Below are 18,843 nucleotides of genomic sequence, written 5' to 3'. Positions count from 1 at the left end.
GCACTTTAATTTTTCAGTTACAAATTCTAAGGGATCTAGATAGCATCACTTCAGATGTTGCTGAAGCATATAGGGCATCAATACGGTCCTGATTCAGCAGAAAAAGTACCACCCCCTCATTCATCTTCACCATTTCCTTTTTCATGTGGATCTCCCATTCAGTTCCCAACTGGGTCACAGCCCATGGCACTGTGGCTTGAGATACACGTGAAATGCTGGAAGCCTGTCACTCACTCTCCAGCAGCAGGTTTGGTTTAATCAGTCATGCAAGCAGTAGAGTTCAGTATAGATGTCATATAAAAATAATGCAGCACAGGAGCAGCAGCATTGTTCACACAGGGGTGTGGCTTGGCCAGGTCACACAATGGAACTGGTTAAGGTAGGTAGGAGAGCAGAAAACAGGCACACCCACCATCGGCACCACAGTTATATTGACAGGTAGCTGCATTTAAAATCCTGCTCCACTCCCTAGAGATAGTAGCAAATGACAGATCTCTTCTGATTCCAGCATTGTCATTGTGGCATGAAGTAAGGAAATTTTAGAGGCAGAAATAAATTGTGGAGTGCAAGTTCTTCTGTAAGTGTAAGGAATGGACATATTTCAGGGAGTGGGAGAATTAAGGACAGGAAATCACTACATGTATTTGACTGACTTCTTTTAGTTTACAAAGGGGAAGATCAGACATTTCATCTTTGCTTCCCCACAGGAAAGGAAACATAGAAGAGTAGGAAGGGCAAAAACAATATTCTGCTTCAGCTCTATCTTATGATAGACCAGAATAGCAAGTGGTTGACTTCAGCCCTGCTTCAGGGCAGAGGATGATGGAAACCAGGCATTTGTCTAGAACATCTGCACAGATGTGACAGAAGTTCTCAGCTGTTTGGTTTCTCCCTTGTTTTCAGATCTGGTTTAAGACCTCCATGTTCTCCCATCTCAGAATGATGTACATGGAAATTTGGCAGCTCTTAATGGACTCTCACAGCCCATTGCCTGTTCACACAGCCTGGGACAGGGAGCTGTCCATGAAAGTTTAGTGTAAGTGAAAGATCTTCTATTTGTTTTATTACTTATTTCCTTTTTACATACTAAAGAAAAGTTTGTTAGAAGTCACATAAAAAGAAAATAAGGTGGAAGAGAAGGAAGGGGAGGTATTTTAACATATCAGGTCATACTGACTCCTGAAATCAGGGGACCTTCATCAGGAAACTGTGGTCCCTCAATCTCCAAAATCATTCCAGCAGACATATCTTTATCTACAGTATAGTGAAATTTTCTTATCCTGTCACTAAGAACTGTCTCATTTCCTCTGTGCCTAAGTCATCATAATAATAGAAGAAAGTAAAGTGACAATCAATACAGAAGATAATATTTGGTCTAGCTGGAATAAAGTTATTAGGAGGGAACATAGGAAGGACTAAATAGTTAAGGTACTTAATAACAGCTGAGCCACAATGACTAAATATTACTTAGGGGACTTCCCCTCTAATGTTGGTCCTAGGAAGGAAATGGATTTACACACCTAACCACTTATAAATTTGGTCACACACTGTATCTGTGAATCTGGATGGCCACTCCCCAGATTTCCCGTGTGTCATCCTTCAGGATGCTGCAGCCCAGCAGTAGATAAAGACTTCTGGCATTAGCATTAACTTGAAAATTGCATTTCCCAGAACAATTAGCTGTTATTCTTTTCCTCATAACCTTACCATGCTTAGGCATTTTGCTGCACTTCTGGCCTACGTAGGTTACATCTTTGAGAAGTTTATTACAGGATAATAGAGTACCATTCCCACCTCAGTAAATCTTTGAGAGGAGTTACTGAAGGACTGAAAAGCTACCTGAGTGGCTGGACTGACTAACACATGGAACTCTATTAAGCCTCCTGAGTTGGCCTGTTAGGGCACATTTTCCTATACTTCTTACTGGGGAAGAATTGTGTCACCTTGTAGGGGTAAACAGAAATGGCATATCAAAAGGTGTGCTTAAATTCTTCTCTGTTGCAGCTTTTCATGGAATGCAAACATTACAGGGCTGCTGTATTTGTTTCAAAATGCAGCTTCTGCAAGGGGTATTATTTTCCCATTAGCTTTGTCTAAGAAGAACTCACAAAGCTTTTTAAAATTCACATATACACAGTCACATGCATGACAGTTTGGATGTAAGCACAGAAAACAGATACAAGAGGGGTATGGATAGCAATGAATGCTTAGAACAGAACTGTCTGAAACACCGATTCTCCTTGGTGCAGAACAAGAACAAAAAGACACCAAAAATCATGATAAGAAAATTGCCCTACTTGTGCTCTCATTTTTTACTAGCATCTGTCTGATAATAACTGAGAAGTAAACGGAGATGCTCTGGGTATTAATGTGGGTTAATAGAATTAAAGTGGCACATCTTATTGCCCTTTATAATTAACCTGGAGATCCATTGCTGCCACAGGTCACAGAGTGAAGAAGCCCTGAAGGAGGAGGTTGATATGTGGTTGTGGGTGGGGTTTTCAGGCTCAGGTTTAGGTCAGGCAGAATGGTGAACTGGCTGGCATGAAACCAGCCTGAGTTATCAGCCAGATTTACCTGAGAGAGACTGACAGTAGTCTCTGACACAACTGACACGGGGGAAGGAAAGGAGGGGATCTGCCTTCCTATGGGGCCCTGGGAATTGGCTGCTGTTGAAAACAGGATGTTAGACCATCAATGTGCCCCTGGAAATTTCTATATTGCTACCTTTTAGAGAAACATTTACCCAATGATTGATATAACACAAAATCCAGTCCTCCTCCCTCTACAATCAATAGACAAATTCCCAGTAATTTCTACTTATATAGAGCAGAGTTTATAATATATTAATAGTATGCACTGGATACATTGAAAACACCTGATGGTTGTTCATTTTCGAGCTTATTTTTAGTAAACCATTTGGAGGAGTAACAAATACTTTCAAAATCTTAATCCACTGTCCTGTGTTCTATCAATTCTCATCATATGACTGAAGTTAGATACTCCATGAATTTTGGGGTTTTCCTCTGTTAATACACACATTTAGTAATAAGATGGATTAACGAGAGAACACAGACAAAAAGATGCTACAGAATTTAACACTGGACAAAAATGTTAAAGTGCCCTCCATAATTGCATTTCTGCTGAACATTTCTGTAGGTTTCTCAATAGAATATTGTTTTCCTCTCCTTGGCTTATGCAAAGGACAGTGCCCAACGTGGGTGTAAATTGCAAAGGAAGATGAGTATAACGAGAACACTTTCTGCATCCTGCCCGTACAAACAAATCTTCCTGTTTAATAGGATGCCTTTTCTGCATAAACCTGCTGTAACTATAAGCAGGATTTCATCATCATTTGGAATAATTTCAGTTGAAAGGTGATTTTCTGAAAACAATGGAAGTATCTAGAAAAACAGTGACTTGAAACATATTTGGCTGAAGTTTTGACCCTGATAGGAACCTGACATAAACTTCCTCATCTCTAGGCTGGATGTCTGCAGTGCAGGAAAGGCACACAATCACACGTACAGATGGTATGGTTAGATTGATCTTTGTCTGGCATAACTCCAGCCATCATATTTTCATGAATAATGGATGTTCTTACCAGCTGCGAACTTCTGCTTTTTGATAAATTATCACCATCAATCCAAGTGTGTCTAATCATGCTGTACAAAAAAAAAAAAACCAACCGATTTTTATTATCCTTGCTCTATTCTCAAGATTGTCACCTTGTTACAGTGTCACTGAACAGTCAAGACAAGATACTCTGAGCTTTTGCTGTCCTTCTTCAATTAATTTCTTCAGACTCAGAATCACTCAATTTTCTATCTTCTTACAGAGTCATGCAATAATATCTGAGTACTTACAGCATGAATATTTTTATAGGAAAGCACCATCCTCCTCATATCAGTCACTTCATGCACCTTAACACCTTGAATGCTACTTTGACTGTGGTTCTAAACTTAAAAGGATTTTTTTGTGGAGCAGCGTGTCTCTTTCTGAACAGCCTACTTCCTGAATGGAAACCTGGCTGTTCTGTCTTGTATTTTCAATAGAGAATTGATTTCCACGGAGGAGGCACCTCAGACGCACCGAGCCACTCCCGGCCAAGGGGCCGGAGCCGCCCCGTTCTGCTGCCCCCTGCGGGCCGCTCTCCCTGCGGCTTCTCCGAGACATCTTGGTCTGCACTGCAGCTCCCAAGTATGAGATTTCCAAGCCTTTTCCGACGAAAACCAGTATTTTTTTTTTCTCAAGAGCCAGATTCTGGCTCTGCTAAGCACAGAATAGTTTCAGAGGAGCAGCAAAGTTAATTGGGTGTTAATGTCCCATTTTCCCTCTACATTACTTCTAATTTGTAAAAATTGTAAAGGTGGTGAGAAAAACTGCACTGACAAGATAGAAGTGCCAATCAAAGTTAAAACGTGTTGCTTGTATCTGACTCTATCTCCACTCAGCTCATCCTCAGAGCATCCTCCCAGGGCTCACAGCTGACACCTGGGCACACTCACAACTGTGGTAAGAGGCATGGCTCCTCTGTGCCTGGTTGATATTTTTATATACTTGAGAAGAAAAGCTAAAATGACAAGACTTTACAAAAGTTTGTGGAATCAAAGCTCAATTACCTGATACCTAGGGCTCTAGGCTCAGCAAGCATAGGAGGTACAGGACTATTTAATCACGCAGTGTGGAGACCTATCCAATGCAGGAATTACCCTGTGCACTGGCGCTGACACCCCACAGAACAGACTTGAGCTGACTGCACCACCAACTGAGCTTTCCAGTGCCCAGTGTCCTCCCTCCACCTGCACTGCCCTTCATCTACAGCTGCTAATGTCATTTAATGGCATATTGACATGGATGGATGCTGCAGTTTAGATACAGCCTCCCAAGGCTGGGGTAATCCAGCTTTGAGCCATAATTGCATTCCCTAGAAAAGCATGGTGAGGCTTTGCAGTAAGAGCCACCAGGTGAATACAAACATTCACCAAGTGAGGTAAACAGATATTGTGCAAGTTAAAAAAAGCTCCTTATTTTGCTCAAATAAAGCTGAAAGACAGGTGTTTAATGTCAAGGCCACAGTGTGTCCTGACATTTCCTGTGCTACCACCCTGGCAATGTCACCACAGCAGAGTGCAGACACTGCCTGCCTCTTGTGGTACTTATGGACACATGGTCAGCAAAAAGTGAAGGGAAATAAAACCCCAGGCATATAGTACAGCTTTCACCCACAAGAAAGAGAAGACCCAGCAGACACCTGGAGAGTACAACCAGGACAGGGGTGTTAATTTTGAGTTGTTTCTTTCCTATCCTCTGACCGAAATACTCCAAAACTCTAAACTTGCCAAATAAAGCAGGATATCCCAACAGCCACACCATTTTGTCAGCACCTGGGAACCTGTAATTGCTGTGAATAAGCTAATGTTAACTCTGTTTCCCAGACATCCGGTGGTCAGGTCTCTTCACTTCCTCTCTAGCCTGGTGCATATCAGCCACGCATTGGGTCTTCCAACAGAGTCTGCACTGGTCACTGATGAAGAACCACAACTGGGAAGGGCAAGAGAGACCATCAGCTGTGTACTGTGTTAGAAAGCACAGCATAGTCTGGTAGTCCTGAGACACTTACCTGCACCTTTATAGGGCTGCTGTGCTGTAAGCAGCTGGCCCAGCAGGGTCTCTAAATGGAATCTGTTTCATTTAGAAAACCGAATTTCCAAGTTTGTGAGCATTTGGAGTTGGTTTGTTATATCCACACAGACCACTGTGACTCAGTAAAGCTTAAGTTCACATTTGGGAGGGACATTTTGATCTAAATTATGAATTTGATCTTATCTCTAAAATAGCAGGCACCATACACAATATGTACTGAAATAGCAAGGCACAGTGGGCTGTGTTTAAAGTACACATGGCCTAATTCAGGAAACTTCCTTTCTTTGGTTGGCTGATTTTGCTGCTTTTACATAGTTTTACTATGTTCACAGTTTTACTTTATTCTTTTTTCCTTGCCACTTTTCTTAGCCATTCTACCTGTTACACAATAAACCATTTTCTTGTTTAAGAAAACCAGATCTGAAACTCCCCATAAAGCAAGGAAATCTATACTTAAGGCTGTTGTTCTGCAGAAAAGACTCCAGAGCCTGCTGGTTACTGCAGAGCCAGACCTTCAATCTCAATGTGTGCCAGGATCTTTAAGAGTGAAGGGAGGGTCAAAATCAAATTAATCAGAACTGGATCCTGAGCTGAATCTTCCCTGCTATCTGTATTTCTTCCTTATGTCCCAATATGCCTTTTGATAGTGTCCTTCCTAGCCAGCCTGCATGCAACCAAAATGAAAGGAGTACTTGAAACTACTGAAAACAGCTTTGTAACCTAACACATGAAGCATTATTCAGAAAACCCATTCTGCGGAAGCAGAAGTACACAGAAGGCAAACCAAAACTCAGGTTACCTGTAATGAGTTCCTCCTCTGCACTCACATAGAAGTGTTCCTATTGTTTTCCTACTGACAACTTGGAGAGCTTAAACTTTCATCCTCTACCTGTGCTCTGAATTTAAGTAAATTTTTATATTGTCTGTTCTTCTGCTAATGTCATGAAGCTTCAGGATCTAAATAAAGGAGTAAATTGTTATTAGAAGTGGAGAAAAGATCAAATGTTCCAGCTTACATAAAACAGTTGCTGCTGACCTCAGGTAAGGTTCACTGGTACCAACAATTAAAAGGCTGCTATGCTGCTGCTGAGGTAGATGAGGAAAACTACTGCACTTGGCCTTGTCTGCTGAACTTCCCTTCTTAAGTCAGTCCTTTCTTACATGTTAAAAGAAAAGCCTGCAATACAAAACCCCCCTTCTATTAATTTCTATAGCTTTTTCTCAATAGCCCAGTGCTCATGAGTAAATTTTGAGATGATAATGAAATTTCCCTCAGTATAACATAGTAGGGGTCAGGAGGTTAAACATGTGACCTAGTCAGAACCGTATGCAAAAAAGAAGAAATTAAATGTGTTAGAAACCCTGGCAGTTTCTAAAGAATGTTGCTCTTTCAGCAAAGTCTTTGAACAATTTGCAATGTTACTTGATAAGTGCAGTTGGTAGAAATTAAGCAGCTGAAATGTGTAGCTCTACTCACAGGATAGAAAGCTCCAGTAAGCTAAAAGAATCAACATTTAATTACTAAAATATGCTGTGTGATCCAGAAAAGGCGTAAAAGCTGAAGCTATTGCACTGTGTAGCTCACTCAGCAAAGCACACAGCTGGTCTGTAAAAAATGAGGAAAACACATGGCTTCTGGAACAGTTTAGAAAATAATTTATAAATCAGAACAGATTATTTAATCAGGAAAAGGGAATTAAGTTGAGAAGAGGATAAATCAGAGGAATACTCAGATTAATCAACAAGTTACAGTCTCATCACCAAGAGTTGTGAGGGGAAAACGTGCCTGGTTGATTGAACAGTAAAAAGCTCAGTGATGAACTAAAGTATTTGCATAGTACAGGAGTTTCCTTAAATAAAGTGCAGTGCAGGGAAATGGGTACAGGGGATAGCAAGATGACAACTTTTTATTTCTTCAGGCACTAACAAGAGATGCGATGTCTCAAAGATCTTAATGCTTTTATGAAAAGGGATGCCTTCTGAACTCAAGGACATTAAAATGCATTATTGTGACAAGTATCTTTAATTTCATTGCTTAGTGAGTGAGGAGTCTATGGAGGACAGGAGGATTTTCTTCACTTGTTTAACATTTACATATTTTGCACTGTATAGAAGCTACCATGCAAAGATCTTGGAGCACTTGCCAAATGTTGGTGATTTAAAACATAAAAAAACTCTTGTAGAAGTAATTTGTCTTCTCCTATCTACAAAAACAGACTCAGAAAACCAAGGCCATTAATCCCAGAAAGGACAAAAAGTTCACTGTTAACTATAGATTACTTACACTGAGAGACAAGCATCCACTATAAAAGTCATCAGTTTAGGCTAATATAAAACATGATTTAGCTTGGGTCTGTTTGTTTAAGAGGTATTTCGTACTGTGGAAGAAAACTGAAGTTCTCTACAGCTCAGAATTCAAGCCATGTCTCTGCAATATACTGGCAACTCTGATGTTTATACAAACTTCTAGGCACTGAATGTCTTGTAACCGTGTTTCTTTATATATACCCCCCTCTTGCTTCCTTTTATGGGTCAAGAGCTTCTTCTGAAATTAATTTAAAAATAGTTTACATGAAAGAAACAGGAAATTTTTCTGAACTAAACTTTGACTGAAGATGAGCTTTGATCAGAGCAAACAGGAGGTGAAGTGAACAAATAAGATGACCATAAACTCTTAAAAATTTTTTTTGTGTCAATGAAGATAATTTTACCACCACCATAGTTAACGTGTAACGAGAAACAGAGCTACCAGCTGCTTGCTGAATGAATTGAAAAATCCTTTACAGTGTCTTAAGACTTTCAGTAATATTATTTGAGAATTTTAAAGGGGAAATGCCACTGGCAAGTCAAATGAACAAACTAATGACAAGTCCTTTTTCTGAAAACAGGTGGGGAGGGAGGTTTGCTAAGAAGGATTGCTGCAAGTAGGAGTCTGCAATGATATTGTCTTCCTCCTTCTAGATAAAATGAGGAGTCTTCTAGATGTACACCTGCCACCTACTTTACAAGTTACAAAGAAAGTAGCTATCCAAAGAGAAGAAAATGCAGAAATTTGTTTACAGCATCAGTATTTCCCAGATAATTATTTTCTTGTTATGTTTCAAACATATGTTGTCTCTATGAAATTCAATTGTCATATCAAGCTACATGCACAAAGTAGAACTGAGAGCACTGACTGTTTATTTTAAGTGAATTTTTCTTTTACAGTTTAGTGTAACTGGAGGTAGGTGCAATATTAAGTGATTTTTTTTCCAGTGGTTTGAAAGAAGTCATCTATGAACATTACAGGATAGAGTACTGGAGACTGGAATCAGTTGCTTGAAGTAAATGTCTACATAAACATGCAAATGAAACAACAAATAAATCACAGCAGTTTCTATGATGATTGTCAGTACAGTGTAGCACGGGTCTTCTTGGATGAAAGGCTGTTTCTGTGATGTCAAAATAGTAATGCCAATACTGCAAAAAATTCCCCATGTCTGCTACTGGAAAAGATACAAGATTCAGAGACAAAGTATTACAACTATGCCCTTCCTATTATTTCCCATGTAACTCAAATTATCAAAAGCAAGTTGAAGGGAATTACACAGCAAAGAGTCTGATCTGCTATGCAGGAATGCATTTCTGACCTCGCAGGCAGGAGTTCCATTTCATGTAACTGTATGAAAATGGATACTGCCATTGTCACGACTTTTGCCTTAACCACATCTGTCAGCCTCACTGTCAGAGCTGTTAAATTTGTTCTGTGCAGCAGATTCCTTTGTGGGAATAATGGAAGCTCCCAGCAACTTCAGTTCGAAGTATTTTTTTTACAATTCCATGATTACTTGCTCAAATCAATGAAACGCTTGCTAACCTGTAACTGAGGACAAATACTGATACATAGAAAGAACCTAACCATGGTTTGTTTATTAACAACATTTTGTAGTAATGACCTTTCCTTAGAATTCTAGGTTTGTAAAGGAGCAAAACCAGTCTGATGTAACACGAATGGCAAAAAAATATTTTTAGCAACAAAATAGAAAATGTTTTTAAAATAAAATCCTCAGTGCTCTTTCTTTTAAATTTCCCACAAAGTTTGTTGAATAGATACTTCTGTAAACAGAAATACTAATATATATCTGCAGACGTGATCCTGCACTGCAATATATCACAAGTAGAAGGTCCAGAAGAAAAATCAGATTACATGCTTTCTGTTTCCTTGGTGCAATTTCTTGCCAGCAGCATAAAATTTTCATATCAATTAACAGATTTAAGCATGTACTTATTTCAAAGACCACAACTAATTTTACTGGAACAAGTGGGACTCTTTAGAAACCTGCAAGACAAGATTGTCCCAATGTACTGAAATCAGCAGGCCTATAGCATTCTGCCTCTGACAGATCTGACTTCCTTTCAGGAAATGAAAGATAATAAGTAAGAACTGACATCACTCTCACCCTTCCTCACTAAGAACAGAAGGATTCCCAAATTAAGTTCACATAGAAGTTGAAGCCAAGCCTCTCTCATGCAGATGTGATGGTCCTTTTAAAGTCAACAGGCAGGATTAACATTTGACCTCTAATATACAGAACACATACAATAAAACTTACACTGGTTCCAAAATATACTTCCTGGCCCAGGAACTATGAATCTGCTCTGTAATGCATGAAATGTATTAATTTTCATCTGTTTTCCTCTTAGTGAAAATCCAAACATAGCATTCAATAGAAACCTTAAGATTTTACATATCAAACTGATTTATATAATATTTGAAACTTTACAAAATAATACTAAAGTAGTCAATAAAAAGATCAAATTTAAAATATTTACATTTTATACAAAATTTCCCCTTACTTACAATTATTAAATAATCTTCCATAGTTTCCTTAATTTTAGGGAAAAGCTTTTGATAACTAAAAACTAATTTTGAATTACTATCAGATGGCTTTTTACTCAAACAGAATTTTGCAAAATCCCATTTTCAATGTGAAACATTATCTCCACATTTTCAGTAGCAGTTTTATATATATATATATATGTTTATAGCTGTTTTATAATGCAATCCTGTTTTCTATAATAAACAGTGGAGATCTAAATAAGAAAATGGCACATATGGATGGAAACATTATGTTCCCAACTCTTAAATCCCTTTATGTCATTTGGCTTCTAGAATATCCAGTTTCTTGATAATTTGTTATTCTTCCAGTACTTTCAAGCAATTGAATCCATACTTATTTAGATTTTTGTGTCATCATCTTTTGAGAAATTATTTCCTGAAGGTACTTCACAGAGACTATCACCATCCGTGCTGAAATCATCGTCGTCGTCGTCATCATCATCAGAATCAGCCAACACTTTACTTGGTGACTTCTTCAGTCTACTAAAGCAAAACCACACATATTTGCTATTAAAACAGCACATCTACACACAGAACACACAAAGCTTTAAACATTGACAGGCAGGATTTACATTTTTGAAGGATGTCAAAGTAGTCGGGCAGGGGCAGTTTATCACAGACATCTTACACGAACGAAACATGCATGGGATAGAACAATCAAATTTTCAAGCACCTCTAACTAAAGTGGCAGAGAGAGGAAACTCTAAACTTTGCACACTGGGATGTTCCCAGATGGCCAAGGAAAACTAACACAGGATGACTGTACCCCTCAGCCATTAGGGAAATTTTTACTGCTACAAATAGTAAGAGTGTCAAGTCCCACCACTTTTTTCCATTTTATGTTCCCCGCCTCAATGACTTTATTCAGAAGGGAGATCTGGGGAAAGAAGGCTGGGACACCTAAAGAGTTTCACAGGTCTGTGTCAAACTGTGTGTGCTGGTGACAAACTTGTAGAGAAAGCCCTCAGTTTATGGACTACAGACGTGAGCGGTCAAACGTGTGAGAAGTGATGTGATACAGAACTGGAAGATCTGACAACTCATCCTACCTTAATTCTTTTTTTGCAGTGTTAAGCTGTCCTTGCAATTGTTCATTTATGTCTAGTTGCTCTTCAAGTTCTCTCTGAAGTTTCTTTTTAGCATTTTCCAGTCTGTCTATTTCTTCTTCAGCTTCTTCAACTTGACGTTTCATTGCTTTCAAACGCAAACTCAACTGCAATATTTACATGTCATCTAGATTAGAGGACTATTTTAATAAAGGAATTTTATTCTTCCAGCATCTATGAGAGGGAGAATAAAGACAAAACTTTGCCAGTGTAGTGACACTGTAATCCTCTGCTTCAGAAATATTTGAAAGTCAGCATTAGACTTTAAGAAAAATAATGTGATACAGTTTTTTTACAAAGAAAAACCAGCAACAAGCAAAGAGAGCTTCACTAGAGTAAGACAGTATTATGTGATAGAAGAGCTGGTTAATTACGAGCTGGTTAATTGTGTCAATTACGACACAGTAGAGTTAAAAGGGTGTCTAAGTTAAGAAACTTTAACAGACAGATACTATAAGATACATTTCAAAAACCCAGAGGATTTTTAAAGATCATTCCTCTAATGGATGTCTGCAATTTGAAACACACTGTTCATTCTCCAGGCAGAATATTAACTGTTGGCTCATGTGTTGAAACAATCCATGTTTTAATCAACAAAGACCACTAGTAATGGTAGAACACATTGCTATTAGAACATCAGTGTGTGTTTAGACTTACAGCCCATATTTAACAGTAAATGGCTTTTTTTTATAACAAGATTTTATGATGACAAGACAGAATATGTTACTTGTTGGTGTATTTACAGGATCAATTACTCTCTGTTATTTGATTTATTTCTTAAATTAGCATTGCTTCTGTAACTGCTTTCTTTTAATAATTTTCACAATTAATAACAATTTAGTATTAGAAAAAAGCACATGATGAAATAGCAGCTGCAAATATCACTAAATGGGAGTTCATAAACAGAGTAATCAGAATCTACTTCCATTCATCTTGTATCTTTTACATATGGTTTATGCTAGTAGGATTAATATCAGATATTTGCATGTTAGTCTTTCCCTCTACCTGGTCCTTCTGATCAGTCAATGACAGATGTTCATCATCTACTTGCAACATTAACTCCTTCACTTTCCTCTCAAGTCTGCGATTACTTAGTTGGAAATTGGCTCTATCCCTAGGGAAAAAACAAAACCAACAAAAGACAGGTTTGTAAAAAAGGAACTGAAATACTCCAAATCCTGTTAATTTAATTTCTTAACAATCTTTTAAAAATTAAATAAACACTTAGGGTAGAAATGACTAAGGAGAATTTCTTCTGTCACTACAGCAACATTTTGCAACAAAAATACACACCTCTAAGAACAAACAAAAAGTGAACATGAAAGTAGATGTCTCAAGGTACAGATAATATTTCTAAGCCTGTTCCTGATATTAAACTTTTATAAAATAAGGAGCTATGGAACCATATTAGCACTGTGCCCAGTTTTAAATTTTAAGACAAACTTCTACTGTGCTTGCAGTCAAAAAGAAAATTTGCAATACTTTTATGAAACAGTAACCATTTTAATTTGGTGAAAAAATCCCAAGTTAGTTGTAATAGATTTAATATTAGCAAGAGGCCATAATAATAACAAACATAAACGTGCATGTTTTGATCTTGATCTAACTGGTTTTACCTCTCTTCATTTGCAAGTCGCTCTTCCAGCTCTGTGATCCTTGCCTCCATCTGAGCAACAAGTCCCTCCTTACTGGATCGGTAAGAGCCCTCCAGGTGAAGGATTCGGCTCTTCAAGTCCTTGTTCTATAGTTGGAACACACTTGGTTAATACACAATTACTCACATTGACAAATATCACCTTAACACCAAATTCATGTCTCCAGGAAAACATGTATCAGTATGTACAGTGATCGATATAGTATTTAGTGAACGTGGAAAGTAATTGAGATTTTACAGTTTACTACAAACAAATTTTCTACTAATGTGGCTTATTGAAAAGAATTTCCTGTTCAGCTTTGGTTTAAGTTTTAGGAATAAATGGACCCTTAAACCTCAGACAGTTTGAAAGCCCCTTCCAGCAGTACTTTTTAATATGCCTTTTTTTTCCCAAATACTTTGTCAGATCTGTCTTGTGTTCCACCCAATTCTTTTGTAAAATTCTGTGTTCTTGCCCTGTAAATCACTGGTGTATGGCTAGAACAAGTAGACAAAGGAATTATTTGCATCCAATACCACTTTACTTTATTAAAGCTGTTACTGGGGTGTTCCCCTGCCTTTCTTAACTCTCTGATGCTACTCCTACTACAAAAATAATTTGAAAAATATTTGTAAAAGGAAACTTTTTGCTAAGATTTTTCTGAGGCTAGGTAATACAGGTTTTCAATGGGGACCTAGTCAAAGAGTTGACAGGAAAAAAAACAAAAACCAACAAATAAAGAGTAACATGATGAACAGAAAACTAAAGCTCTTTGTTAGAGAAATTCAAAGCATACTCTCAGGTCTCAAAAACAGCAAAAAGGACTATGACAGGAAACTCAGAACTAAAGTGTAAGAATGTACATAGTATATACCAGTAGGTGGCATTCTTTTTTCTCAAACAATTAAGATGAGATCAATGTCACATAATTGAAGGCACCTAATTAGGTGTGTTGTACTAACACATTCTCTAAATTCCCATTACAATCTGTTTTATATTCTTGAGTTTTTAAATAATACTATGACTTGTTGAGATAGCTTCCCTCTGGATCTCACCTAAGGGCTATGATAAGTAATCTTGCTTTCAAAGACCACTGAACAGCAGAAGAATTATTTACTACTACAGAAGAAAACACTCAACTAAAGTCACAATTATTTGATATATATTCAACAGTGTTCCTGAAGTACTATTAAGACTTGGCAGAACAGCTCCTCCAAAACTGGTAATTTACAACCAGTCATAATTACCTGTCTTTCCAATGAAATTTTGTCACACTCCAAGTCTTGCTTTATAGCTCTTTCCTGAAGTAGCTCTGTCCTCATTTGTTCAATCTATTAGAGAAAGAAGACAGAAATTTTAATAAGAGACTTAAATAACATTTATCTATATGATACTGTGTGTATGCACATATATAAACTACATATACCTATGCAATAAGCAATATGTTCTTTCTCTGAACTCAAGACATATACATGATGTCAGATGAGTTTTACAGCTACAATCTTGAAAAAAAATTCTGCTTCAGGAAGTCCATGTTATTCCCAATACCTGTTCTAGGCACTTCACACCCACATTGGATATTGTTGATGTTTACCATATACATTCTATAGCAAGGAACTGAACTCTAAGCTGTTGTATGAGGGACACATCATATGGCAGGACACTGAGTTGTGGAACATCACATCCATCTTCAAATATCTTTTCCAGTTGTTTTCATACTTAAGTCTGAACCTCTAAAACAGCACCTTACTTTTAAGCTGCTGACTAGTCAAAGTTAAGTTTCTCTTTGTTAAACACAAGCTGGTACCTGCAGAAAGTGCCTAGAACTCAGTGAAACACTCCACAGAGAACTGCTGTTTTCTGTATGTATGGGAGTAGTAAAAGCTCTTTTTCAAGACTGCTGCATGATGGATACAAACATCGCTCCCCTCCTCCAGTCAATTTTACATCTCCTGTATTGGAGGGGCACCAACTTCTAGATTTGGAGAGGGGGTGGGTTTTGCTTGTTTTGTTAAAAGACAGCTTTGTCTACAGTTTCTGTTAATATTTCTGCTCCATATTCAACAACCACAAGGAAGATATATTCTCCATGTGCAAAGATGTTAAAAAGCTACCTATTCAATAGAGACGCAAGAATGCAGAATTAGTTTGTTTTACCTCACTATTGGATTTGATTGGAAAAAAAATTGAGGGCAAAGAAAAACTTTAAACTGCCTAACAGCTGCTACTGAAACTTTGGTGCTAAAGAATGAAGTTTGTAGGGCTATTGAAATACTTATCTTGCTTCCAATCTTTTCTGAGACTCCTCGCAAATCCCTAAAAATGCTTCTACAGGCACAGTAAATGTTACCACAGCATTTGTGGTTTACACTGCACAGGACTTATATGATAGATATCATCTGGGGAACACAGTGAATATCTGTATCAATTACTGTACCTGCAAAGAAACAGACTGATAAAGATTCCAGTGGCCACAGCATTCTTCCCTGCTTTACATCAGTTACATAAGAACTTGCATAAACACACCATCCCAGTTAAGCAAATCTCAGTTACAGATTTATCTCAGTAAAGGTCTTTCAAAAGCCCTTGGGAATTCTTGCATAAAAAAAATCCAAAAGCAATGTTAAGAATGTGAAGGTTAAACAAGTAGAGCAGATGAAAATTTACCCTAGGCCTTATTTTTTAACCACATCATACTATTAAAAGAAACATTTTCAGTTAATCATGGTTAAAGGAAGTAATTTGCACTGTTTCTGGAGCCTGGAAATTGATATATGAATACAAATAATGGCAGCAATGCATGCAGTTGCATATGTTATGTCACAGGATGAGAACAGAAGAGTAGAAGGCATTCCTGAAAACTAAAGTCATAACAGCTCCTAGAATACCAATGGCAGCATGTGGCTGTGTTCTCAACAGCTGGGTAAATTTCTTAAAAGCTCTTATTGTCACATGGAAGCCTAATAATAACAACAGTTTTATATGTTATACTATAGAATATTATCTAGTAAAGTATTATTTTATAGACAAATTAAATCACGTGTATAATAGCTGTATTTTTTAATGAAAGAGATGAAAAAAGTTATAATGTGAGGGATTACATAGAGTTTATTCTGCTGTAATTGCTTTAGCAAGACAGACAGGAAAAAATACAGCTAAATTTGTGGTAAAACGAATGACTAATTAAAAATGTAGCTGTTAACTGAAGAAAGGGGTTTTGTTTTATGTAGGAACTTGCTTAATGGACCACTCTGAGGTTCTACTGTGCCCTTACTGTGCTCAGAGGCTGTAACAAATTTGTGCAGCCTTCCCAAGATTCAAACTAAGGAATTATTTAGAGGACAATTATTATATTTCCAAGATGACTGCTACTGTTGTTGGACACCTCTTGGTAAAAACGACCTCACAGAAAGGTAGTGGGAGAGAGAAAAAGTGCTAAATCTGATTAGGATCAGAAAGCTACATGCAAATATGTACAAGAGCTTGTTAAAAGGAAAGGGCAGCAGATAAAATTCTTGCTGGAGGAGATATAAACTTTTTTATCTTTTTATGTTTTTCAACAGTAAACACAAAATTAATATGCACAAATGAGAAAAGCAGTTGTCTGCCAAAATGTGCTTGAAATTCCATTTATTTCACAGCTGTAAGGTGTACCGGTTTCATGGCCATACTCTGTGTATGTACCATGTGGGACTTCATGTTCCATGTTCTACCTTTCCTATACATGATATATAGGAAATATATGATACTTGTGTCTAATATGTCTAATTATGTCTAATATGTGATACTTGTGTTAAAAGAATAGATATTTCTGCAGCTTAAAGCAACACTTACCACAGCTGGATTTGAAGAATGCTAATAACAAAGAATTGAGAAAACTAATTGTATCAGATTTTACAAAGCTTTATCATTTTGTGCCAGCTTTAGGATTAAAAGCAGCTGTTGAGTTCATTACAGTGAAAGCAATTTGATTTCTAATAATAAATTAGATTATTATTGAACATCAGTATTGTTCACTATGTAACAGGTTTGCAGCCTATGTTTCTTGTTAATTCTTAAGTAGTGCAAGTATATATACACACACACACATATATATAAATGTCTTAGACAATTTCCAAGTATGTGATCAAAAAAACCACTGATTAATCAATAAGAAAGCTAAAGCTAAACAGATCCCTTTGGTGTTTCAAAACTGAAAAACAATCTTCATATCCAGATTTTCATTTCTTTGCTTCCTACAGCCAGTGCCAGCTAAAGAGCAGGTATCCAGCTCTCCACTGGGAATACAACCAAAAGGAAGTGAATGATGCAGGTCTCTACAATTTTATCTATTTATTCTAAAATCATCATGAAAACTAATAATTTTATGCCCTTACTGGAAACAACTCTGAAATCAGTAGTCTCTTGCTCATATTTTCACAGAGCACAAGAATTGATGAGGGTATTGTGAGGGTTTTTCAATTATGTTTGAAAAGTCAATAAGGCAAGAGATACTTCATTTCACTTGTTCATAGGAAAAAAATCACTTATTAAAATATGTCCTGTCCCTGCTCACTTTAGACTTAAAGAGCAGCTGAGTGCTCTAGCTTTCCATGTGTCTGTAGTAGTGTGGCTTGAGTATTTTGGTCTTTCTAGAGTAAATAATACATTATCATTTAAAAACTAATAGGATATGACCACTTTTCCCCAATTTTTTTTTCTGTTTCCACTCTGCTGTGGTACTTCTTGAGAACAACACAAAATGAGATGAAAACAGTGTATCATGCAGCCATTCAGATTGAAAAGGCTGTTTAAATTAAAAAAGAATAACATATCATGGCAAGAGAAATGTGAACTATTAGTCTTGCCAATGTTTATTCAAACATTCAGCTTTATGTAAAATAGAAACAGTTGTTTAAATTTGTTTTTACTGGAAATTTCAGTATTATAGTTCATTATCAGTATGTTAAAATAACATATTTATAATAATAGTTTTAAAAATGTAGAGGAATACAGATATTACCAAAATAAATCCATTATAATTTCTCATGTCATTATAAATGCTTAGCAGACCCTGAAATACTCTTTAGTAATTTGACTACTTAGTCATTCTGGCATAAAATCAAAACAAAGCAACCTTTATAACTCATGTGTGAAATGAGAAATTCCAGACCTCAAAATAAATACGTCTTTTACCCATTATGTAACATTTTAGTCACCAAACTGTATTTTAGGTTTCCATTCAGTTAGCAAATTAACTTCCATGGCAGCTATGACTAAAGTTCTTTTATCCCAGGTTTACAACACAGCACAGAATCCAGTATTAAAGGCTTCCTGCTTTAACAACAGCATGACCCCATATTATTTACATTTACATTCTATTCCATTACATTCTATTTCACCCACTGAGTCTGTATAGGAGACTATAGGAGTCTGGACAATATCAATGGAACAATAGCAGAAAGTCTTTATTCCAATCAAATAGAATCTCAGTAACCTGAGTTCAAACAAAGCAGTAATGGTGCCTTCGTGCTTCACGGATGTGTGAGAGAAAGCTGAGCTCTACCTCACTTTAAACTCCCAGCTGTCTCAGTGGAAC

General features: G+C 37.1%; 1 protein-coding gene across 11 annotated transcripts in view; it reads right to left on the bottom strand.

Annotated features, from left to right (window-relative positions):
* Window positions 1-8,809: 8,809 nt before the first annotated feature.
* The window catches only part of CGNL1 (cingulin like 1), a 60,360-nt gene continuing 50,326 nt past the window's right edge, over window positions 8,810-18,843 (bottom strand). For 7 of the 11 annotated variants that reach the window (XM_086848938.1, XM_086848940.1, XM_086848944.1 and 4 more), the window contains 5 exons: window positions 14,513-14,596; window positions 13,248-13,372; window positions 12,637-12,745; window positions 11,575-11,738; window positions 8,810-11,008 (listed from right to left, as the gene is read on the bottom strand). In XM_086848938.1, the coding sequence (XP_086705064.1) occupies window positions 10,864-11,008; window positions 11,575-11,738; window positions 12,637-12,745; window positions 13,248-13,372; window positions 14,513-14,596 (627 nt within the window). In that variant the 3' untranslated portion in view covers window positions 8,810-10,863. The remainder of the gene's footprint in view (window positions 11,009-11,574; window positions 11,739-12,636; window positions 12,746-13,247; window positions 13,373-14,512; window positions 14,597-18,843) is intronic. The other 4 variants (XM_086848939.1, XM_086848942.1, XM_086848946.1 and 1 more) reach the window with 1 other exon arrangement.

The sequence above is a fragment of the Cyanistes caeruleus genome, chromosome 13 (assembly GCF_971803275.1).
Source record: "Cyanistes caeruleus chromosome 13, bCyaCae1.hap1.1, whole genome shotgun sequence".
NCBI classification, from domain to species: domain Eukaryota; kingdom Metazoa; phylum Chordata; class Aves; order Passeriformes; family Paridae; genus Cyanistes; species Cyanistes caeruleus.
This window is presented reverse-complemented; position numbering and strand designations above follow the sequence as displayed.